The sequence below is a fragment of the Pocillopora damicornis genome, chromosome 4, assembly GCF_964200805.1.
Source record: "Pocillopora damicornis chromosome 4, jaPocDami1.2, whole genome shotgun sequence".
NCBI classification, from domain to species: Eukaryota; Metazoa; Cnidaria; class Anthozoa; order Scleractinia; family Pocilloporidae; genus Pocillopora; species Pocillopora damicornis.
Window position 1 is genome coordinate 30,899,415 of NC_142673.1, and position 25,014 is coordinate 30,924,428.

A 25,014-nucleotide genomic window follows, 5' to 3' on the forward strand; every position below is an offset into this window, starting at 1 on the left:
GTCAAATTTAAAGTGGAAAACAAGATTTGTAAGAGAATTATCTGTTTGTCTATTGTTGATATGTTTGTTTAAATTATGTGTTAAAAATGAGATTGTTCTAGCCAGCTTTGTGGCTTTTGAGGTTTTTGTGGCTTTTCCAATATTTTATTCCTCAACAGTTCTCTCTCTTTTACGCGACCTACGTTGTAGTAGCAGCTAGCGGCACTAAAGCATATAACGATCTCAAGAAAACTTTCAAGTTTGATGAATGACATGATTATATACTTAAAATTCTTTGCATGACTGATAACTTATGACACCAAAAGACGCAATATCAAATTAACAAATAATGTTTTCGCTCCGGATTATTAGAAAGAAGTGGTTGTCGGAAAAGAAATGTGATTTAATCTACGGGAAATAAATTCTCATGATAAACTAAAATTTTGCGATGATGTAATCAGAGTTTGACCAATCGCTGCATTCATCCGCCGTTTTCAATCGAAATTGCATTTCGTTATTTAAGCGTTAAGTTTAGCGTTATTTCATCTACTGCGTGACACTAGCTAACCTTTGCTGCATTCATGAAATTTTGCATTGCTGGTCGCTGCTGATAACGTTCACAATATCAGTTCTTATGAGGGCACACAGACTAGCGACAAGAAGTTTGCTTTACAAAGGATGTTGAGCTAGACAGCTGAACATAGCTGACAAACAAAGCGATTGGTCAGTGCCATGCATGTAATGAATTTTAACTTATGCAAATTTAACATTAGCGCGTGAAAATCACCAGCATCACAAGCGAATTCAGCTGTGAAGACGGCGAGGCGTTGGAACTGTCCTAAATCACTTTTGTCCGTAAGATCAGAAGCAACCAGGGCGGCAAGCTGTCAGCCAAGTCATGCTATCTTAAGCGATTTCTTCGTTCAGCTTAACCTCCATTCGTCAAACAACCCATTTTTCAAACAGGTAAAAAACTGACATGGCCACGTTTGCATTAAAGCTCCTCTTGTTTATTACATTGGTTATCGTTGCTGCCCGTGGATCAAGTACTTGTCCAGTATCGTGCAACTGTTCTACGACAAACTACAAGCAAGTCTCGGTCGACTGCCGAGACCATGGTCTTTCCGAGATCCCAAGCGTGCTTCCAGACAACACAACAAGCTTGTAAGTGTACTGATTCGTCTTTCTATTATAATCGCCAGTCATGTGCTTCGATCAAAAGTACTTGGACACGTAAATAATGGCTGCTATCCGAGTTTCACTTTTATCATTATGATTTAATTAATGTCAACTTCACATATGAATCATTACGCTGATTTTGATTTACTTTGACTTTTGTCATTTAATATTTCGCTAAATCGATACTAGTTTTGCACAGATAACCAGTATTGCTTGTGATGTTCATGAGCTTTTATTTAAACCGAGACTAGATTTCTAATTTTGAGGCATTTAGGAGCCAAATACATGCAAATTGTCAACAAAATAACTGCCGAATATCAGTTTGTTTCCCGAAAGACATCAGTTCATGTCGGAAAACAGTACGATTAGTGCAAGTCTGCTCCATATTTACATTTCTCATGACATGTTTATTGTTTTCCTCTGCACAAATCAAATCGAAATTAATGGAGAAGCCAGAACTAGGATTCACTTCTGTTATTATGAAAGGCAAATACTCTACCTCAAAACAATATCAAGGTGATAACATTCGGTACAAAGAAAGCGTTGTCATTTTTAGCTCTCTAACCATCTCATAATTATTCAAGTAATTCTACTCCTAGAACATTCTTAACTGTTAACAGCGTAAAGGAGGCTTAAGCACTAGGTTTCGCCTGGGAAATTTTGAAAACAAACATAACACTTTATTTCTGGCACAACGAACACAATATACGAAAGGTGAGTTATACACTTAATGGTTTGAAAATATTTCCAATTGATCAACTATTCTAGAATCTTGACCGCTGTTCATATTGTTAGATGCCCAAGGGACTTTGAAATATTCCTCCAAACAAACCAGATGTAAATTGTTGGAATCTTATCCTATTATTGACAGTTCTCGATAAATCGTCAAAGCGTTAAATTATAATTCATTTTTTGTTTACTAAATGAAAGCCCTTGAAGATGGCGCCGGTATTAGCAAATCACTTTGGCTTGTCGTCACAATCACGAAGCTGTTGGTAAAGGATCGTGTTGTACTGGAGGTGAAAAAAGGCTAATATCACTCTGTTTTGTTAGACAAATGACATGTCACCGTCGAAAGTTCTCAGATTGTCTTGGAACTCTGAATTAAATCTGGTCATGATTGCAAAGTCATCACCGGGCGAGTCAGTCACACAGTCAGCTTGATTTTCAATTCGCGGACAATTAATGACAAAAACATCAATCCCGCCCTACACGGTTGCAAGATCACGAATTGATCGAAACTTTATCCGTTTGTTCATCATTGTTTGATTTTAGGACTGCCTTGAAGTCATTTTGTTTTCGGCAAATTTATGAGTTGCACATAAATGTTTTGATCTTTTGTACACAAGGAGTATTCGTACCTCTTAATGTATTCAGCATCATGGAAATTACTATTCTATATGCTTCTCAACATGAAGTTGACTCAACAGACAGCAGGGTCTGTGGTGATTTGAAAGGAAGTAGTTAGACCATCATTTGTGATGACGGCAATCGAGCATTTCCAGTATGGAAATATTTCCCAGCAAGTTTTCGATCTAGATGTTAATTTTACCGCCAAAGATAAAGTTAGACGAGCGACTATCACGTTGTCCCACGAATTTCTAATATATGGGCGCTAAGATTAACTGCCTTGTGAATCGTCAATACTGTATTGAGTGAACCAAAGTTTTCTCCCGTATAGGTCAACAGACTTAACGAGAATGTTCCAACCTTGTTACCACGAATTTTTCGATTATCTTGTTCAGTATCTGCACTCGAAACCCGCCGCTATTTGGCTCACTAATCAGCAATAATGACCCCTGATGAAGGCACTAGACAGGAGTGTCGAAACGTTGGGTCTATGAATTGTAACTTCTTCGGTTACATTCATTAAATCTGCAAACCAGAGTAGCATCAAACTATGTCTGATTGTCCACCTGGTTGCCGTGTGAACTTTAATATATTTTATCTTAAGGAAATGTTTCATACCTTAGTCTAATTTAAATCTGCCGGATTTCCTATTTTCTGAATGGTCTTTATCATTGCAGACTGAAAAAATCTTTCATGATTATTTTCTTTTTATTTCACTGTAGAGACCTACGATTTAATCCTGTAAAATGTGACTGCAAATTCTACCATCGCTGGAAAAAACTCAGAACGAAAGGAATAGCCTTACAAGGGAAATGCTCCATTTCACCAGAGCAAGATGGCCCATACTTTAAGGATCTCACCAATGATTATTTCAAGTGTGGTAAGTATCCTCTGTGTGATGAGAAATAATAATTAATTGAAAACGTTTTAGAGGGCCTGCTCTGTAACAATTTGTCGTGACAATCTTGTAAGCGTATCGCGTGACACTTTATTTCCTAATTTAATAACTAAGCTAAGGGTTTTGATGACAGTTGGGTTACTTAAGATTTAGGGGTATAATTGAGCATAGGACGGTAATGGCTTACTTGTAGTAAGACTAAAGGGAGTAAGTTTCTAAAGAAACTGTGGTGCTGCGTCGGTGGGAGAGTATAGCAGGTAAGTAAGGGTTAACAACTGGGTTGAAAATGTAAATTGGCCACCGTAAAGGGTAAAAAAGCTGACGTTTCGAGCGTTAACCCTTCGTCAGAGTGATTGGAGGAATCGTGGGTTGTGTGTTGGTTTATATGCAGAGAGTGGCGCTACGCTATAGGTGGGAATATGGTGATGAGAAGACAGGAATAAATTAGTTGAATGAAAAGCACTCGTTGATACCGTGGGGATTAAGAGTGCCGATTTGGAAGATAAATTTTTGTTCTAGTGTTTTGCGGCTTTCCGAACTGCCAAGATGTAAGGAAAAGCCGAAAACTGCCATATGTTGTTTTGAATGATTAGGGAGATTAGGGTGTGTCTAGCGACTGGTTTGGATGCGCCCTTGTCATTTCTTTCCACGTCGCGAAGGTGTTCTCGAAATCGGTCACCTAGTCGTATTCCTGTTTCGTCAACGTATAACTTATTGCAATAAGTGCAAGTTATGCAGTAAATGACAGTGACAGAAGTACACGTAAAGTGATCAGTGATCTTAATGTATCTCTTGGGTTGGGATATTTTCTCTACGTTATGAATGAGAGGACATCGTGAGCGAGTGCATTTGAAAGTTCCAGATTGGTCACTGGTTTGAAATGAACTTCTGACCAAAAAGTTGCCTATGTTTTTGTCACGTTTTAATGAAATAAGTGGGGGTTGCGAAAAGATAGTACTAGTCTCTGAATCGTTTTGGAGTAATTTAAAGTTTTTTAAATGATAGATTTAACCGCGTGGTTGTGAGGGTGAAATGTAAGAGTGAATGGAATGCGGTCAGTGTTCCCCTTCTCAGCCGTTTGTAGTGCTGACTGTCGATCAATTTGTTGGGCACGGTTGTGACCCGCTTGAACGACAGAAACAGGATAGCCGCGTTTATCGAAAAACTGGCACATTGTGGTGACGAATCTGATTTTTCCGAAAAACCAGAGGCAATGTGCCAGTTTTTCGATAAACGTGGCTATCCTGTTTCTGGATAAATCACGAACAAGTAATGTCAATCTTGGATTTACGTAGTTTAGGTGTGTGTTTCCGTTGTAATAGCAGATAAATAGAATCACTATCTTGTAACAGAGGACTTGAGATCGTTTGAATGTAGAAAGTTCGGATATTGTATGGATCGTAAATAAACGCAAGAAATTGGAAAGATACAGTCCTATTGATTGTCGAACCAGCGCTCCGCAGAGATTTTACTTAACGCAGTGGAGAATTCTGCAACACAATTGGAGACCTGTACTTGGTGGTTGAGTAGCAAATAAAGATCAGCGAGAAAACAGTTTCCAATGCTCATTGATCTAGTTGCATTTTGGTTAAAATTAGATCGAGAAGTAGAAAAGGCGACAAAGTTCAACTGGTGATCATTCTACAATATCATATTGATGGTAGTGCTCTCTTGAAAATATTGTATTGTCTGATTTAATATAGGAGGCTCATCTGTGTCCAGTTCAGTCACAGCCATTGTAACTCAACCCCAGTCAGTTATACAAAATGTCATTGTGACCTCGTCACCCCAGCCCGTCGCTGGTTCAATAACGCCATCGAAAACAATGTTTGCAGTACAATCATCTTCCAGCCAAGATGTATGGAACGTTGATCGTTTGGAATTCTCTCCGACAAGTTCCATTTTCAAGCCCTCCGCAGTCACCACCACACCTGGAAATCTTGGGAAAAGTTCTGCCTCCATCATCCAGACTGGCAAACTACAACCAGCACGTGCTGAATCGGATGCGACTTCGTCACCAACTCGTTCCGTCTCCAGTAACTGGGTCACTGTTACTACTCAACCCACAACACACGGTAAGGTCCAACTTTGAGAACTTTCAGTGAATATTTCCCCATCCACCGACAAAGTACTACGCGCATGTTTAAGCACGTCGTTAGCCTTCCATTGTTAGTATTGAAATGTTTCGTAACTACGGACGAGAGATTTTGCAAATTGTTTGAACTCTCTCTATATATTCTTAGGACCTCCAATTATTATCAAATTTGAGGGCCAGCCAAAGGTGACTCTCGGCCAGACAGTTGAAGTCAAATGTATCGCCACAGGCAACCCACCTCCAAAAGTTCAAATGAAGTTCAATGACCAGCTTGCTCAGGACGTAAATGGAGTGAAAGTGACATCAAGTGAGTCAGAAAGAACAATCCAATTCAAAGCGGAGATAAACTCAACAGTTCACTGTGAGGCAACGAACGAGGTTGGACGAGATAAACGCAAAATGAAGATTGCCGTAGATCGTAAGTAATAGCGTTCATTGTTAAAACAACAAAACTAATCATAGCTCTTAAATTTTCGTCCCTGGCGAAGTGACACTGCGCATTATCTGTTACAAGTTATCCCTACTCTCGCGTTATGGATCGATAATTTAAATACGAATCATGATGCAGTTCGTTGTTGAACAGTCTTGGTCCTGAGAACTTTGAACTGGCGTCAAGACTCCAAACGCATCTTTGAAAAAGCGCTGAGCAACCAAAATCTGAGGAACAACAAAAGTTTTTTGTTTTCAAGCATTAGTGATGCAACAATGTACGAAAATCTTTTTAGAGTATGTGTAATATGAATTAAGTTATTCTCGCCTCTTCCAGCTACTCAAACTCTGATGCAATTTTTAACGAATAATTCTCACCAGAAACTGGAGCAAATTATATCCTGTTCAGAGTGGAGTTAACGAGTCAAGAATTTCACAACAACATGAACAACAAGGATTCGAAGGAATTCCAAGATCTGGCCCGGAGAATTAAGTCAGAAGTAAGTCTTAGACAAGATCAAGATCAAGATTCGCCTTGACGAAGGGCTAACGCTCGAAACGTCAGTTACAAGTAACCTAGTTACGGTGGCTAATTTACATAATCTACTCAGTTGATAAAACCAAATTACCTCGTTTAACAAGATCAGTTATCATGTTCTGTCGGTTAACTTACTGATTTTTTCATAATTAATGATATCATGATTCGTTTATTTATGAAGGGAGATAATACATGTGTTAATTCGGGCATTTTGCATCGAAGGTGCAGTTTGCGATGAACGATGTTCCAGGTTTCCTTGGCGCTAACCTAATGAGGCTTTGGTAAGTGGCATTCATTTCGTCACACATGCTGCAGTAAGCGGCGGTACTGTGGAAACTCGATTTAACGAAGTTTAATGGGACTGGAGCAATTGGTTTGTTATATGAGGGTTCGTTTTATCGAAAACCTCTATTTAACGAATTTACGGAAAACAACTAAAAAGGTCTTTATATCGAGGTATGATTTATAATGCTTGTTTTTTCTTTTTTATTTTTTTGTGGTGTGACGTTGCACAACTTAGCCTTTTGGAATTGGAACGATTAATGTAAATAACATTTGTGCTTTAATGTCTAAATGAAGAATTTAAAAAAACAAACTAAATTAAACGCCTGTATTTATAAGCCATAGTTAGTGGCTATTACAAGGGCCAATGACCATATAGTCTTGGCTGGACTTACGACCGAACCGGAACAGGCGAGGTTGTGAAAAATTTTGAAAATTTTTTAAGCAAGGTGAGAAAAATATTTAGGGGCCACGGTTTAATTTAGTGTTAACTTGCAAAACTCCCTGAAGAAGTCGACGACAGTTAGACGAAACGCGTCGGAGAATAGAGAAGTTCTACAGCTACTGGTAATTCAGTGTTAACAACTGAGTTGAAAACGTAAATTGGCCACCCTAAAGGGTAAAAAAGCTGACGTTTCGAGCGTTAGCCCTCCCTCAGAGCGACGGTGGCCAATTTACGTTTTCAACTCAGTTTTTAACACTAAATTACCTGCTTTACTCTCCCACCGATGCAGCACCACAGTTTATTTAGAAACTTACCCTCTTTATTCTACAGCTACTGTTCGCAGAGTGCTGCTTACTCGTTTAGTTTTTTAAAAAATTTTTTTAAAAAAATTGTCACGTGTTGACATTTGTTCTTTATATCGGGGTTTGTTTGTTATATCGAGGATTTCGTAATATCGAGGTTCGTTATTTCGAGGTTCCGTTTTGTCCCATATATTTTAGTGTAACTTTGCCCGGGCTAAAGAGTATCGTTCATTGTACCGAGGACTTCGCTATATAGAGGTTCGTGAAATCGAGTTTCTGCTGTAACTGTTTTCACCATGAACAGACCAAAATGGATTGGAATTCCTCCCTAAACTTACGATTTATATTGCTGCCCGTTTACTTCACTGCCGTTAAAGCCGAAGTCTACTTTGATATGAAATCTGACAATCGTTTCACAGGCCAGGATCAGGAAAAGCAGATATTTTGATAAAAACATTCCAAGACACAGGTGGCTCTGTAGAGAAAGCGCTGAAGGAAGAAGTCAAAGATGCAAAACTTGGGAACGTAGCCGTGGACCGCTACTTATACTCAATTGAGCAGAGTAAAGGTATGACGCGAAAAAAATCATAAGGTGGAGAAAAAGCGAAGTAGCTCATAACTTTTAGTTTAGATCTTTGGGCCATGTTTCGTTTAATATCATAACATGACAATTTGTGATAAATTGTTCTTTGCACAGTTCACTCAATCAAGTGAACAAGGACAAGAATGACAAAAAGATGTCGGTCCAAACATTTGTATTGTAACATTCGTATCGACTGGCTAAATGCCTCACATCGGCTACTTACGCATAATGATGGGGAAGTTACAAATCCCATGGCGCTTTGCACTAAACTTTTGCACGTGTAGTTTCCTCAGTAATGCTTATAGTAACTTACCGAGGAGTTTCAGTTGTGAAACATACACCAACGAAAAGACCCACCGACTAGGCTTTTCATTTTATCAAATCTTAAATCTAGACTTTCTTTAAGCGTCTTTGGGCACATTGATTAAAAATTTCGTGAACTCCGAAGGACCCGGAAAGCAATTTTTAAGTGAGCATTGATAAAGCCAGCTTCAGTTTGGTCAGTTTGGTATTAAAGACATTGCGAAGTTTTTTCCTTAGTTGCTAGCCACTCTACCCCTGGACAATCAAATTGAAATGATGAGATAAGAGAAATCCGCACGTTGTAAATATAGGTGGTAGTGATGCATCATGGGTGTATAACTTGTCTTCCATTGCTAGGGATTATTAGATTTCTTATTGGTGCATTTTCAATGTCTCCCTTCTCTATAGCGTGCCAATCTGTCTTTGAGAATGTTACATGGAATGACGTAGTTTACGGAGATGTTGACGTACAGCCCTGTCCCAGGGGAGCCAAAGGTCTGCATCATCATATTGAATCGTTCTTCCTTTAAAGAAGTGATAATTGAACGATTACCAGTGTAAATGACTTTCCTATGTTATTGAATGATGATAGTCACACTTTCTTTATTCATATAAAGGCTATAAACAGAAAATGATCTTTGAGGGAAGGAGAGGTGTGTGGCCAAGTTTTTGATCAAACTGTTTGAAGTCTAAAGTTTATTTTTGTTGAAAGGTTTTGCCAAACGGAACTGTTCATCGGCGGGGAACTGGTACTACCCCGACTACACCAACTGTAAAAGTGACGGTTTTGGCTATCTGAGAGATCAGGTCAGAATAGAGACTTAAGTTGCTTTTTATTTATTTTTATAGCTATATGAAATGCATTTATGCTACTGAACTATTTTGGAAGCTTATAGGCGAATATAAGCGTTATTTGACTTCTATGATGCCCTTAGTAACGAAAGAGTGTACCATACCAAGACGTCCAGTCCGTTAAGGATGGAACCATCTGTTCAACATCTAAGCGCGCCCTAAAAACAACAACAACTGCTGAATCATAAAGTTTATCAAAAAAAGTGTCATAGCATTTAAATTCCAGAAAATCACCTCAATTCTCGGCCTCGAGCTTATTAGCACAACAGCAGCCAAGAGTTTAAGGGCTTTGGGTTACGGTTAAGGCTAACCTACGTTCATGGGGATATAGAGTACGCGTACAGTTTGGAGGGCACGCGTACTAAATGAGCATGGCAAAAATATGACCAAGAAATATTACGAGAAAAAAGCGTTATTCAGATTTACCAAATATGGTTTTTTAGAAGCAAAAATCTCAGATTTTCTTGCGTATATGTGAGTAGCGTTTAAGATTTATAATGCTTGATTCGTTGTTTACTCAACTTCACAGCAAGAAAATTGCGAAGAGTTGAGTTAAAAATTCTGAAAGTTGTCACATTTTAAACAAAATCTTCTATTGCACAATACTTCAAGGACATATCAACATTTACCGGGCGAAAGATTGGTCCGAAATAGGCTAAGTTTCACTCTTGCATGCAAATTCAGTTTTCATTTCCCATCCATTATTCGGATCGTGTTTGGGAATCGTACTATTGCTCACTCGATAGCTCTTTCAGCTGCTTTTAAGGCTTCCCAAATCCCTTTTAAAATCGAGTATCCTTTCGTTACCTACTGCAAAAAAATATATACTGGGAAACAGGAAGACGACATGGTGACCTATTCCGAGAACGCCTTCGCGACGTAGAAAGAAATGACGACGGATTCAAACCAGTCGCAAGACACTTAAATCTCCCTAGTTATTCTAAGCAGCACATAGCAGTTTGCGGTCTTTCCCTACATCAAGGCTGTTAGGAAAGCCGAGAACTTTAGAATTAAAATGTATCTTTCAAATCGGCACTCGTAATTCCAACGATATCAACGAACGCTTTTCATTCAACTAATTTACTCTTGTTTTCGTCACCATGTTCCCACTAATAGCGCAGCTCCATTTTCTGCATATAAAGACACACACAAACAACAATTCCTCCATTCTCTCCGACGAAGGGCTAACGCTCAAACCTTCAATTTTAAAACTCTATTCGGTAGCAAATTTACGTTGTTAAGCCAGTTGATAATCCTAAATTATCTTGTTTTATTCTCCCACCCACGCGGCTCCACAGTTTCTTTAGATCCCTACCCATTTTTTCATTTATCCTTCCGTAGATTTAATTTATATATAGAGCTCTTAAAAGTCCATCTCAAACGGTATGGAACGGAAAAAAACACATTAAAAATCTCAAAACGCGTGGCCTAACTGGTCTGGAAGTTACTGTCGATAGCGGACGAAAATTTTCAATTCTCATGTTTGCTGACGTCATTGGCGTACACAATAGTATTTCGGTCAAACCTGTATTCAGCAGCTCTATATTTAGCGGTCACCCTGTATTAAGTTGTCACTTGTCAAAGTCCCGAATTTGTTTTCCCCTTAATCACAGTAATTTTCACCTCTATTGAGCGGTCACCTATATTAAGCGATCGCGAACACCCTTAACTAAGTCCCAACGGCCATTTTTCATTTTCCTCCACCTGTATTGTGAAGTGGGACTACTCTAATGAAAAAAAGGGAGGTTAGTTTCTAAAGAAACTGCGGTGCTGCGTGGTTGCGCTGCGTGGTTGCGCAAATGAAACTAAGAATAGTCCTCCATTTCTTAATCCATTTTTCTCTCCCAAAATAAAAGTAAGAATTATTTTCCAACGAGAATCTGTACACTAAGAGTTCAATTATGGCATAAAGTAGCGTTGTTCACTGTTTCCTTGTGATACTATGGACTATCTATGGACCTTTAGAGCGATCCAGTGGCGAATCTGGGGGAGGGGTCCAGGGGGCCAGGGCCCCCCTTTTTCGGGGAAAAAAAAAGGAATTGCAGCAGGAAGAAAAGCCGGCAGGGCAAGCGAAAAAAAAAACCGGGCCCCCCCTTGGCTCAAGGTCGACCTGTATTAGGCAGTTACGCCACCATTTCCCGTGGGTGACTGCTAGATACAAGTTCGGCTGTTTGAAGCGCGTTCGCGCTTTTGAATTTGGGGACCCGAATTTGCTTGCTTTGTTACAATAGATATTGGTAGTTTCCGTCAACACAGGTGTGACTTGTTGTAACGAGTGTAATGGTTCAATTTGGCTTTACTCTTGAATACACGAATCATACGGAAACGTTCTTTTGTTCAATTTCGTCTTGTAATCAGCACGAACTCTTACGGGTAATTGTTCTTCTCACAGATTAAAGAGTTCTCGGCTAATACTTCTAACAGAGACGACACAGAGAAGAGTATCCTAAAAAGTTTGCAACAACTTTTTACGCTCTTAAAACCACACGAAGATTTCGCAGTGCTGGCGGGAGACGCTGATACAAGCGCGGAAATGTTAGAAATAATTGTAAACTATCTAGCAAAAGAAAACAAAGATGTTGCTCACAGTAAAGATGAAATTAAGGTAACCAAGAAGATTGTATACTTAATTGCTTTCTTATATACTTAACTATCGTGTTGGGGTCTAGCTGTCTGCCGGGTACACTGCTCGCTGATTGTTCTTCAACTGATGCTCAGATTCCTGCTATACATACCGCTGACCTTGGACCTCAGTGTTGTCTCTTCCCGTAGGAAAATCGCCGGTATTTCTAAAGATATACTCTGCATGACTTTCATGTCTCAGTCTCAAAGTAACTCTTGAGTCACTTCTGGATTAAGTCAGTACGTGTATTGGTTGGGTTTAGTCCTAGATCTTTCCTCCTTTATCTTCGCAGGTGGATCTTTGGATTCTTTTGCGTTGCAAGGAAACGAACGTTTATGACATTATATGAATAATCGTTTTATCTCTTTTTTTATTTTCTATTTTTTGGCAGCATGTCATTGACGTGGCAAACCACATTCTTCACTGGCATAACGAGCAGGAATTAATAATGGCTCAAAAGGTATTTTTTTTTTGTCAAATTATTCGCCAGTAACCATCATACAGTAATAATAAACCAGTGAGAAGAAAAGCACAATTTTCTTTTTAGTAATGATGAAGCTGGTTCATTTTATTTGCAGTATTTGCAGACCGCATCAAAATTCATCAGAGTTCTTGAGAAATATGGCCTTCAGGCTGCAAAGGTGGCTTCAGTTGGTGAAGTTAGAAATCTTGCAATATTGATAACTGAGCATGTTGGTAAGCTATCCCGAGGACACTGACTATATAAACAAGAATACTATAAGAACCCAGATGTAGAACCAGTCAAACTTAAGGACCTGTTAAGTACGCTAAAAACGTTAAGAAATGCAAAATTATGAAGATCACAAATAGAAACAGCCCTGTGTATCAAGTATCTGTTTGAACAGGACTGTTTTGGAAGAAGTAAAGGAATTTAAGGATGTTGGTTTAACCACAGATTAGTATTTAAAGTGAGATTTTCATATTGATAATGTTGTGGAAAAAGCAAACAGAATGCTTGGTTTGATCAAAAGAACTCGTAAAGGTCTTTATGATGTAAAAACGTTGAAAACTCTCTACTGCTCTCTGGTCCGGTCTAATCTAGAATGCTGCTCCGTGGTTTGTCTCGCTATACCAAGAAAAACATTGAAAAACGTGAAAAAGTACAGAAAAGAGCCACCAAATTCATCATAAAGACGAAGCATGAGTATGAAACCCGATTGAAGAAACTGAACTTATTGTCACTTGACAAAGAATAGTTTAAGCTGATGTTATTTTCCTTTACAAAGCTCTGAATGACATGATCAATGTTGATATTCAACCTTATGTTGACTTCCATTCAGAAGGCGACCGTTACTCCGATAACTTAACTCTGAAAAAGGAATATGCTAGAACCAACGTGCTAAAATATTAATATTGTCTTAGAACTGTAGAGAGATGGAATGAACTACCAACGGACACTCGTTTTGAAACTAAAAGAAAAGGACATTTAGGTCGAAAGCCAGAAATTATCTATTGTTATAGTCTTATTTAAGTGTGGGAACGAGGGGGGTGTTGTTGTTATAATTTTACTTACCCTTTTGGTGGTCTGGTTCTATATGGGGTCAAGGACTCCTTTGCAGATCTTCCATATGGCTTGTTTCATTTCACCATTTATCTTTATTCTTTACTTTTGTGTAGTAGCTAAAACACCTGTATAGGACATGCGGGTTTTTGTTTTAAGAGATAACAATTTACTCTGATTTTTACACTGACAGTTATGGGTGCTGGAGTTGCCGATCCTGAACGAATCTCAAAAGACGTTATTTTTCCAAACTACAACTGGCCAGATTTAGGAAAGATCAAACAACAATGGAACATAACAACGTTTGTAGTATTAAGTCAGCAAATGATTAAAAGCATTAAAGTCGGTAAGTTAGCATTAAAAACTTTGCTATGAGTGCCTTTCGCAGCCCTTATTTGGGATGTAACGAATAAATGAAAAAACAAAACTAAACAGAAAATAAGAATACAAGGAGACTACTCTATAATTTCCTTTGTACTATTTTTCAACCTTCTTCGGAACTGCAGTAAGTTCTGAATTTAGCTTTTTTGATCATGATTGAAATGAATTGTATTCTTAGGATTGTGGTCGCTTTAGGTAGTTTTAAAGGTCACTTAAGTGATTTTTCGATGCTGGAAGCGACTTGGTGTTGTTGATGATAACTTTGCACGAACTTATTTTCAAATAATGCATGTTACTAAAGGATTGAAAATTTTCCGATTTGCCAATAGAGGTGACTTTTTCGTCCATTGATATGGTTATTGTTTGACATAAAAAAGCGCAGTCGACTTGGCTTCTTACGTAACACCTTCATAGATACTTTCTATTCGGACGGAAATCAACTGTCTTTACAGCATTGTGTCCTTGGTTATGATAATAGAGGGAACTCGAGCTTGTTTATGAGTCACTTTTAACTTAAATCTCCTTGTTTATCTTGTCTCTCTGAAGGAGATGATGGAATACGAATTGCTGGATTTCTATTCAAAACTCTGAGACGAGTTCTTTCTTTTGAAAGGTGGGTGACAAAGCACCATTACAGATAATAATATACATTTTGTATGTGAAACTAATCCAGACGTTATGTAAGTTGCATGTATGTTGTCCGAATATTTTGCTTTTGAATCAGGGACCTCATGTCATGTCATGTCGATTGTTTTACATTTTGCGTTTATTTTGTTAGTGCGTTCAGTGACAAAGGACAAGCGTTTGAAATCAACTCGGTTGTGGTTTCTGCCGCTACTGACCCAAAACCGACGGAAAAACTCACTGAGCCCGTCATTATCGCCTCCACTAACCTGGAAGAAGTTGATGTAAGTTTTTCATGCATATGGCAAAATCCATTTGCTTTGATTCCTATATTTTAAGTGTAAGAACAATGAGAACTGAGTTTACTCACTTGGAATTTAATGCCTTTATTTTTTTACTTTCAGCTTGACGGTGCCGAACCGATTTGTGCATTTTGGGATTTTAAGATGTAAGTATAATAATATAATCTATACCTAGGTATGAGACAGTCACCTATGGCAAGCACTCTATTAGATATTTAGGGCCTAGGCTATGGACAAAACTACCCAAGAGTATCAGGGACGTCACAACCCTAACGTCGTTTAAAAGCAAGATACGCCAACTCAATATAAGTGAACTTTTAGATGACGGCTGCACAGGCTGTAGCCTTTGTTCATTTTGACTTCTGTGTATTTTTACTATAAATCTCTTAATGAGTTAACTATAGATATTTTACCTACTACTGTATATAGTTTTTTTTTTTAGTTTGTATATTCTCCCCTAATTGGTGTCCCCAAATTAGTAAGGGATTTGTTCCCTGGCTAGACGGTTTTTGACACTTTAATAAAGTTTCTATTCTATTCTATATTCTATTCTAATAAGATGAATGGTAGATTTGCTGATTATCGCCGCGTCTGACAAATGTAGTGCAACGTGACTATTCTTCTCTGTGGAGAGGAACTAAGAAGTTTCTTTTCAATTTCTCTGAATGAAAAGATAGTTGATAAATCAAAATAAACACCCATTTAACGTTTACAAGAATGCCTCCCAGTAGAGACTGTACCATCCTATCGGCTGACCTTATCCGGGTGAGTCAACTTAAATCTAGGCTGTTCAAGTTATAGTTTACTCCTTTTGTTTGCGCTTGCACAGGAATGCGCCCCACGGAGGTTGGTCTGATGAGGGTTGCAATACTTCTTCATACAATCGTATGCAAACAACTTGCCAGTGTGATCACATGACCAATTTTGCAGTGTTACAGAAAAAACCGCTGGCTGCCTCCTTCCAAAGGGTAAGTGCTAGGTCAATATCACGGTAACATGTATGGTGCAAGCGGACCACAATGAAACCTCCCAGACACGAATGTTTCATTTGACTTGAGTTTGCTTATGTATTCGACCCTAACCTTACAGCCTGCAATTTTTTTTTTGGTTGAGGTGTTTTTGGTGGCATCAATCTTTATTAAAAAGACAACAGCTAGCAATTTTCTATTCCATGTTTAAGTTGCACAAATGATGTTGGCACTGAGTTAATTCTCAGCGCCTACAGTACTTACTTTATCCGAGGGGGAGCATCCGCCGAAAAACTCTTTTGAACGTATTCATCACATATTTTACAAAATTATTTCTTCTTCTTTTCGCAGGGATTTCCTAACCCAATTGGTGATTTCATCCATTGTATTTACATCGCTTGTTGGATTATAATCGCGTTTGCGGCGATAACGTTTTTGATCCTCCTGATTTTAAGCCCGTGAGTAAACTATATGTTAATCATAATTTGCAATCACTTGCCAAGTCAAATTAAATTTTTCAGTGATGAAGTTCGTGGTGATTTCTGTTTCAGCTGGCTGAAGCCTGACCGTACATGGGCAATGCATATGTGTGTCTGTGCATCTGTGATTGTAACCTTCGTGTTACTCATGCTTGGCCTGGCATCCTATAATAATGTGGTAAGATCAACGTGTTACTCAGTTAAAGATGTTACGAGCGTAAAGTTCCATACATAGCTCTTACTATGTGATAGAGCAGTCTGATTGTCCGTATGGTATGGAAAGCATAACACAGTGATACCCGGGCCAGGGTTTTTGTTATGTCCACCAATTGTCTCCCAGCGGTGAAGGTGAACCTAGTGTGTTGTTCACCCTTCGACTGGAGAGACGCAGTGATGAAATAGGTATTTCTGGATCTCGAGTTCCCTAGGGCTGTACTGTGATTTACTGTCATTCTCGCTATGTCAGACGGCAGTTGCGTATTAAGGAATAATGACAAGATTTGTTATTCTCTGGGGAGACTACGTTTTCCTTATCATAAGCCGGCTGATTAATACCACTGCAAATATCTTCAATTTAAAATACACGTTTTTAAAAGTTCTTCGCCAAGAGCGAATTAACTATTGTTGAGCCTGAGGCAAATAGTTGTTTTAGTATCATTGCTCAGGTGCTTTCAAATTCTGTTGTAAATTCTTTAAACAAAGTAAGCATTGCGCATATTTTATTACAATTGCGCTGATTACCTGTATCAAGATGAGCTAGCAGTTTTAGCAGGTTTATTGAATTTAATCAAGAATAGTTTTATATCTTTCTTTTAAAAAGTGTTCTGTCAATCTTTTAGCAGCTTTTCTGCTCATTGCAATTGAATTTTTTCTTTATCGCATTTATTACTTCAAGAAAATGAACGACAATTTTTAAAAACATGTTTCGACAGTTCTTCTGTCATCTTCAGTTCTGAATGATACAAAATACAAAGTTGAATTTAGAGCGTGTAACAAAATGCTGATTGGACAAAACAAACAACAGTAATAGAACAATGTATGCATTTACAAGGAAGTTTTAATAAAATTGATTAAGTGAAGGTTTCTTCCATTGAATGTAGATAGCTTCTTTGATTTTAAGTTGTGGAAGTGTGATCAAAGAAGCTAGCCACATTTAATGGGAGAAACCTTCACTTAGTCATCGTCATGTTACTATTGTTTGTTTTGTCCAATCAGCATTTTGTTACACACTTTAAATTCAACTTTGCACTTTGTGTTATTCAGAACTGAAGATGACAGAAGAACTGTCGAAACATGTTTTTAAAAAGTTTCGTTCGTTTTCTTAAATTCGTTACATATCTGCTTCTCTCCAGACATTTATCACTTCCCCTGAAACGTTGACAAAACGCGAGGCAGCCATTTTGACATTTAGTACTCCTGCTACAATTACTTCGCGCGAGGTGATTATGGCGAAACATGAAGCAATCCTCGACGAATCAGAGAGCGCGTCTGTTTGATCACCTGAGCAATTATACTAAGATTGCTTAACGAGTTTACCAGCTAATTTCTTACAAAATGTTTGCATGATTTCGCTATTTTTAGGGGCTGTGTAACCTCTTCTCCTTCTTGGTTCATTATTTTTACCTGTGCACATTTTCTTGGATTCTTGCTGAAAGTGTTTACATGAGAACTTGGGATACTAACTACGGACCAAAGAAGAAATACTGGATTGGATACTTCCTTCTCGGCTGGGGTGAGTATATAACAAGTTTGTAATTTGCAGATATTTTATCAAATTGTTTCTTTAGCGTTAAACACCATTCTTTTTCTTATGTGTTCAATTAAGGTCTGCCTGGTATTCCGATGCTTATCACGTGGTTTATAAATAAGATGGCCGGTTTTGATAGCTTCCTCTCGTGAGTATAGCCTTTTACGCTTGTATCATAAGGACGTTTTCGTTATCTCATGTGAAACAGTATTTAATGCTCTTTCAATGAATCTTTTCTCACTCCATGCATTTAATTCATCTCAAAGAGTAAACTGTCACGAGTTCTTTAGAGTCAGTAAGAAATGCTTATACTATACTAAAGAGTCACTAAAAGTCCTTCGTTGCTTCTCAAAAAAATTGATTCTGCAGTTGGTGTAGGTGCAAACGTGGTACTCTTTGTTTACAAATGTACGTAGTGCTCCACTCGGCGACAGTATTAATCCAATTAAGTTAAGGTAATTCAGGCTGTAGGACGTTTAAGCAAATCCTTTTCTTTTAAATTTTTTTTGCTAATTGAACAGTACTAATATTACTTACAACACTCGCAGTACAAGTTACAGAAACTTACACTACTCACAATACTTACTCTACATACTACAGTACTACTCATACTTCTTACGATTACATACAATACTAACATTACCTAGAAAAACTCATAATTTACAACACTTACTCTAACAATGCACTAACAATGCTTACTCTACTTACAATTACTTACAATACTTACAATTAAATACAATGCAGACATTATTTACAAAACTCGCGTTACAGAAACTTGCTCGACTAATAATGCTTACACTGCTAACAATACTAACACTAATAATTACATGGAATACTGGCATTACGATCGTCATTTTACTAACTTTTTTTTAACAATATTTTTAGTACTACATTATATGCCATACAAAAATTAGTAATATGGGTTTTTTTTTAATAGATACGTACACAAAAGATAAATAATTTGATAAACAAAAAGATGAATAAATAAATATGTAAATAGATGATGAAATAAGTATAGAGTATGTTTATGCACCAGCAGTAATTAGCACTAACAGCAAAGAGGCAGAGTACTGAACCAAAACTGATGAAAGAAGCATGTGTCAGGGGAGAAGGGGCAGCGCTACAAAGAGAGAGAAAATAAAAAATTCGAAATGAAATTATCTAGTTGTGTTTGGAAATAGAATGAGCAAATATTATCTCATGCTTTAATAGTAAGAGGAATGTCTACGCACAGTTTGTACAGAGGCTTATATAGGCTGATGTCTACATTTTTGAAAATAATCATTGAGGTTTATGTAAATTGCTTATAATTCACAGTAAAAATAACATTTCTTATGAACAGTTGTAATAACCCGTGGAACTCATGATTTATTGTATTAAGAACTTGCGCCAATTAGTATTTAACTACTGTTTCTTCAGGTGCTGGTTGTCAATATATCCCAACCCCAACCCTTTGGTGTGGGTATTCTTTGCACCAGCGTTAGTGTTCTTCCTGGTAAGATATATTTATCGTATCTTTTTTATTTAGGGCTGTGACTGAATTTATCATACCAGACACAATTTAAAATTTTGGTTGGTCATGTACCTTATTGGGGCCGATCAAATCATATTTTTATGGAATTAAGGTTGCTACGTATGCAGTGAATTTACTGTTTGCGCAAAAGTATCATCAGACTTGTGAACCGATTGAGGTTGAGCAATTTTGAGGTGATGGAGAAAAAACGCTTTGACACTCGAAGATGTCTATCGTATCTTCAGGTGAGCTGTTGCATTTTGGTAAGAGTGTGGAGAGCTGTGACTGGATCACCGAGACAGAGACTAAAAGCAGATTATCCAAAAACACGATTCAGGTAAATATAACATTAAGATTGTGATATCATTAATTAAGCACATTGTATCTAAAAATTGAGTAACATGACACTCCATTAGTCATTACCGGTTTATTGAGTCTGATCTTCTTTTTCCTGCGCAGTGGTGAGGGCCCTCGCTCCCCTCCATTCAGGTCCGGGTTCGATTCCGGTGCCTGTCGTCACATACGGGTTGACTTTGCTGTTGGTTCTTATCGTTGCTCCGAAGGTTTTTCTCTGGGTCCTGCGGTTTCCCCCCTCCGCAAAAACCAACGTTCCAAAATCCAATTTGACCACGAAACAGAGAACAGGAAGAGTCACCTCGTGGATTGTCCACTAATTAATCATAATTATTATTATTATTATTATTATTATTATTATTATTATTATTAAATTATAGTCACTATGAGTTTCTCCCACTGTTTCGACCCCAACTCGTAACCCTGGGTCCCAGTTGAATCCGTGTTCGTGGCTTCCACAGAATATCTTGATCCCAATTTTTTCGAGTTTGCGTTTCTTGCTGTTCCGGCATTTGTTTTTAGAGTAAGTGTTTTTTTTTCACTTATTCAGAGTCCATGTACGTTATTGCATCATCCTGATGATTATGTTTCTAATGACCTGGTTGGTTGGCATTCTTCTGATCCAGTTTTACTGGAAGGCGTTGCTGTGTATTCTGTTTATCATTTGCTGTATCATTACGGTATGGTTTTCTTTTAAATTTTCTTTTTTTTCAAATTTACTACTACCAAATAAACATCTTTGTGAAAGAATTCAGGCCGATTAAAAGGGATTTGATGAAGACATTGTGATCCTCTACAAACTGGCCACTCTCTTCATTCTTGGAAACATTGTTTCGTTCAGTTTAATTTGGTTGATCTCAGATTTCGAGCGTCTTTTCAGTGGTATCCAAACCAAGAAAATTTTGATATTCTTTTATCCAAACTGCACGGCATATGTCATGAAAATGTGGTTAAAACAACGTGAAAGCGTGACTTTTGAGCCGCTGGGTGGGGTGGCGACATAAATTATCCTTGAAAATTAACAGATCTTTATATGAGTGACATCGCTCACTGGTTGATTAGAGAATTATTTCAGCCTATTGCATAAAACCAGAGTTTTCTTTGATCTTGAACTCATCAACGGGCTAATGCTCAAAATTTATATATTGATAATTATTCTCAAGCAATGTTTTTTGCATTCCAGGGTTTGATGATACTGTTGTTTTATGTGGTCATGGACCGTCAGGTATGGAAAGGAAACGACTGTTTTACATTTTCTTATTTGTGCAGGTTTTTTGACTGAGGCCCTCCTTTTAAAATGAACCGACTCTTATTAACGTGGCTTGGCAATAATGGGATTGTGTCTAACCAAAGAATCGAACTGGAATATATTGTTTTAAGTCGAAAACTACAAAAATCAGGATACTTAAAGAAATACACAAAAGCCAAAAGACAGAGTTTGTGTAGCTCAGTTGCTACAAATTCAATATCGTAGAGAAAATTTTTAGATTCCTATTTTGTGTTCAGGTCCGCGATGCCTTTAGGCAGTGCTGTTGTTACTGCAAACGAGGTCGACAAGGGAGCTACTGGGTTCAAGGAGATGACGTTTGGATCCAAAAGCAACAAGAGCAGCGCGAGGTAAGTGAAACTGATTAAAAAGTGTTAATCAATGCTGTTTTTTGCGTCACACACTGCTAATTGAGTTTTGAAAGCTTAGTGGCCAAGGCTTAACATAAGATTAACAAGCAGACCACTTTTATTGCTGTTGTCAACAGCTGAACCATTTATTACTCTTTATCAATTGCAAAAGTACACCGCACTCTGCGAAATATCTTTAGCTGCACTTGAACCTTCTTGTATGTCTTGATTGTCAACATCTAATAAAGCTCCGCTTGCTTGTTCGTTTAGCATCGACAGCCAGATACGGAATGTTTAGTTGTTGACGCAGGAGAAGAACCAGACCATGAAAATGAAGAAAAGAAACAAGAGCACGAAGAACCTCTCTTGAGACCGGAAGTCGGGCCTGTATTGAAGGAAAGGCCGTTGTTAGAGTCTTCCGAGGATAGCTTTGATCCTTTGTATGAGAGCGTTAAGCGGCCTATTAGGGTTGACGTTCGGCCAGTCCAACCCAAAGAGCAGGTAGAAACAGAGCCTATTTATGCTAAGGTAAAGTGTCACGAGAAATATTTTCAACGTCTACATATATTTGTCAGCAGATAATATGTGCAGTTATCACGCTAACTTTAATAAGTATTTTACTTATCGTGTTCTTCTTTACGTGAAATATGATATGGTGTACTTTATGAGATCCAAGTGTTGTGTTTTCAATAGGTCGATTTAAGTAAGAAGCAAAAACCTCTCAGGCATCCTGAATCAGATAGTGACGATGACGATTTAACTCCAGAAGAAAGGGAAGCACGAGGAATTCGAGGATTGACACGGGAGCAAGTAATCCGCATGGCGAAAAAATCAGACGCCTCAAAAAGAGTCCTTAGGACTTACGAAAGTCCGACAGGAAGTACCGAGATCCTGGACCCAAATCGGCCAGTGTACTTATTAAATCAGCAGGAACTTGATGAAGAACTCAAACACTTTCGATTATTCTTCGCACAAAACACGCCAGCTTCAACAAGTACACATAGAACGGAAGAAACCGAGATCAGCAGCAGTTTTGTTAGGAAGGAGACATCCACCACAGTGTCAAACACCCAATTTTCGTCCTTCTCGTCGGTTAAAGAAGAAAGAAGTTACTTTCAACGAGGATATGACAAAGACGAGGGCCCTAAAAGTCCAACGACCAAAACAGTCATGAGCCAAGAAGGTTCTTCAGTAAAAACCGGTGTGAACGTCAAAAAAACATCTGCATCGAAAAAGGGGGATACGGCAGCACTGATTTTAAAGGAAACAGCGATTGATTCTTCTTTAGAAGAACTTGACCGAAGGAATGATAATGAGAACAATAAAAATGACCCGTCAAGCAAACCTACAGCTGTGGTAAGATGTGGTCATTTTTGACGTCTTCTCCTGGAGTAGTTTCCAGAACAAAATGAACTATAACATCTGCATGAAATGAAACAGTTTTCCTAACCTACATTTCATGAAATCAATTGATTACTTCGATCAAATTATAATCTCTTGCTTCAATTTAGTTTTTACGGGACTCTTTCAATTAATTTGAACGAACTAAGATCGAATTAATCTTTTTTCACATGATTCTGAATAAATTAAACTAAGGCTGCATAAGTATTAGTAACTGTAGCATCCCTATTTCTTCACAAGAAAAAAAAGACAGGTAGGAACACGTGAAAAAGTAGTAAATAGTTTAAAATAGTAAAGACATGCCAAAATTTCTAAACTAACAACGCTACCTTGTATTCAAGAATTAGACGATTTACAAAAAAGTCATTTAAACCGTCTGTGTTAACTGTAGGGCAATGACAAGATTTCTATTTAAAGTTATATTTCTTGTCCTTTTTCTTGGTGTTTAAATTTCGAAGAGAACGTAGATTTCACTTTATTCAATATTTTCCTTTCCCATTATCTAGATGTTCATGCAAATAAGTATTTACGCTCATTACTTCTCTATAGTAGAAAGAAGCTCTGAATTGTTACAAGCTCAACTTTTGAATCACCTTACACTGAAAGACTGCATGAGGTGATATGAAGAAATAAACTGAATATTATTTTTTAACTTCTTTTACTTTTCAGTAGAGTGGCAATGATACTGACGACCTACGTTCAAGTTTGTTGAGTTACTTTACTTCACAACATCAGCAGGATGTTACAACGGGGGACAACTGGCGTGAATTATATGAGGCACTTAAAGAGTGAATTTGTAGCATCGCACCATTTTAGAAGCACTCAGTAAAATTAGATATCAAACAAGCTAAAAATGTGAAAGGTTAAATAGTTCATGTATGATGAGAATGTTATTTCACTGTTAAAATTCACAGTTGGTGTGCTTTAATCACAGGAAAATTTGTAACAACAACATAACATGCCCAATTACCTTTTTCTTGCGCTTCAAGTGCTATCTTTTTATGACAAACTTTTGTATTTTCATATTTTTCATACCATTGATCCATTTTAAACCATTAGCTCAGTAATCCGAGCTTAAAGAATGCTCTCACCGCATGCAGTACAAATATTCTTTATCAAAAGTAAAAGTTAATAATAAGCCCATCTCAACATCAACAAATGAATACAACATAAAAATAACAATTACCACAACAAGCAAATATGCTTAGTTTTAGGTTAACATGGCTTATTAGGTGTTTCAGTTTATGAATTTTGAATTTGTACTTGTTAGTACTGTTACAGTTTTTCCTGTTCCTTTTAGGTTCATCAGTATTATTGCTTATCCATTAACATGGCTGCAATTTATGGTTCACTGTTTGTAAATTTACTGATCTTAGTTCATGACATACACTCAAGGTGTCATTTTAAGAATTCAGATAGCTAGGAATACAGTCACTATGTGTTATGAGTTAAGTGTTTCATTTTGTTTTTAATATCTTAACCTGTTTTATCATATAAACCAGGTTCTAATCTATGGTAACCTTGTCTACAAATACCTGGATAAGTTTGCTTGAAATCAATAAATTTCGCAGTTTAGTCAATTTCTGAAAAGTCTATACTTAGGGCTCACAGACAGGAGCATGTAGAGAATGTTTTGAGCAGAGAGCTGCTTCATCAGGGAAGTTTTTCAAAGAATATCCATGTGGTAGAAAACATGGAGAATTTGTTTTGTTCATATAATCATTTCTAAGCTCTCTATCAGGATGATGTGCACAAGTTTTGTAAACATTTACCCTCGGACTTTGAATATTCTTAGATGCCGATTTAGTCATTCGTAAAAATAGTTTGTGTGTAGTTAGGAGGAAATAAGTCTATTAAAAGACTCATGGACATGGACAGTTTTGTGTCTTATTTGAAAGTGGGAAATAGGAAATTTGACATAAGACCAGGGTGATGAGGGAATAAAAGACAACTTGTTCTGAAGCCAATGCTAAATAACATATCAACAAAATCAATCTCTTTCACACAGCAATGAACCCTGGCCACACAATAGGCATTTTTTTAAATTCTTTAGACTCCATGATAAGTCATTTTCTGTCATTCTCAAATGCCATCACTTGGTTGGGATTTGAAATTCAACCAAAATTCAACCAAAAGAAGCCATACTGACAGTGAATAATGGGAGTTTGTTATGAAATAGGTTGTTGTTCATCGTGGTAGTTGGATGATATTATAAGTTTGTTCTGTCGTCTTACGACAAGGTCACATG

At 37.6% G+C, this 25,014-nt stretch overlaps 1 protein-coding gene and 1 pseudogene across 4 annotated transcripts; both read left to right on the forward strand.

Annotated features, from left to right (window-relative positions):
- The first annotated feature begins 799 nt into the window (after window positions 1-799).
- On the forward strand, window positions 800-24,641 carry LOC113681704 (uncharacterized). 4 transcript variants are annotated; one of them, XM_027198819.2, is made up of 29 exons: window positions 800-1,143; window positions 3,231-3,388; window positions 5,110-5,481; window positions 5,650-5,919; window positions 6,312-6,430; window positions 6,691-6,749; window positions 7,917-8,065; window positions 8,792-8,878; window positions 9,096-9,190; window positions 11,628-11,840; window positions 12,250-12,318; window positions 12,437-12,554; window positions 13,574-13,726; window positions 14,308-14,374; window positions 14,540-14,669; window positions 14,790-14,833; window positions 15,517-15,655; window positions 16,007-16,113; window positions 16,207-16,312; window positions 17,716-17,866; window positions 17,960-18,029; window positions 19,301-19,376; window positions 19,640-19,731; window positions 20,299-20,428; window positions 20,932-20,973; window positions 21,255-21,365; window positions 21,636-21,893; window positions 22,059-22,721; window positions 23,436-24,641. In XM_027198819.2, exons 1-29 carry the CDS (start codon window positions 959-961, stop codon window positions 23,436-23,438), a joined length of 4,236 nt encoding a protein of 1,411 aa, XP_027054620.2. In that variant the 5' UTR covers window positions 800-958; the 3' UTR covers window positions 23,439-24,641. The 4 variants fall into 4 exon arrangements, with proteins under 4 accessions (XP_027054620.2, XP_027054618.2, XP_089059834.1 ...); XM_027198817.2 differs by having other exon boundaries at window positions 23,439-24,641; XM_089203708.1 differs by having other exon boundaries at window positions 21,636-21,866.
- LOC149047701 (uncharacterized) lies at window positions 12,702-13,382 on the forward strand (annotated as a pseudogene).
- Window positions 24,642-25,014: the final 373 nt, after the last annotated feature.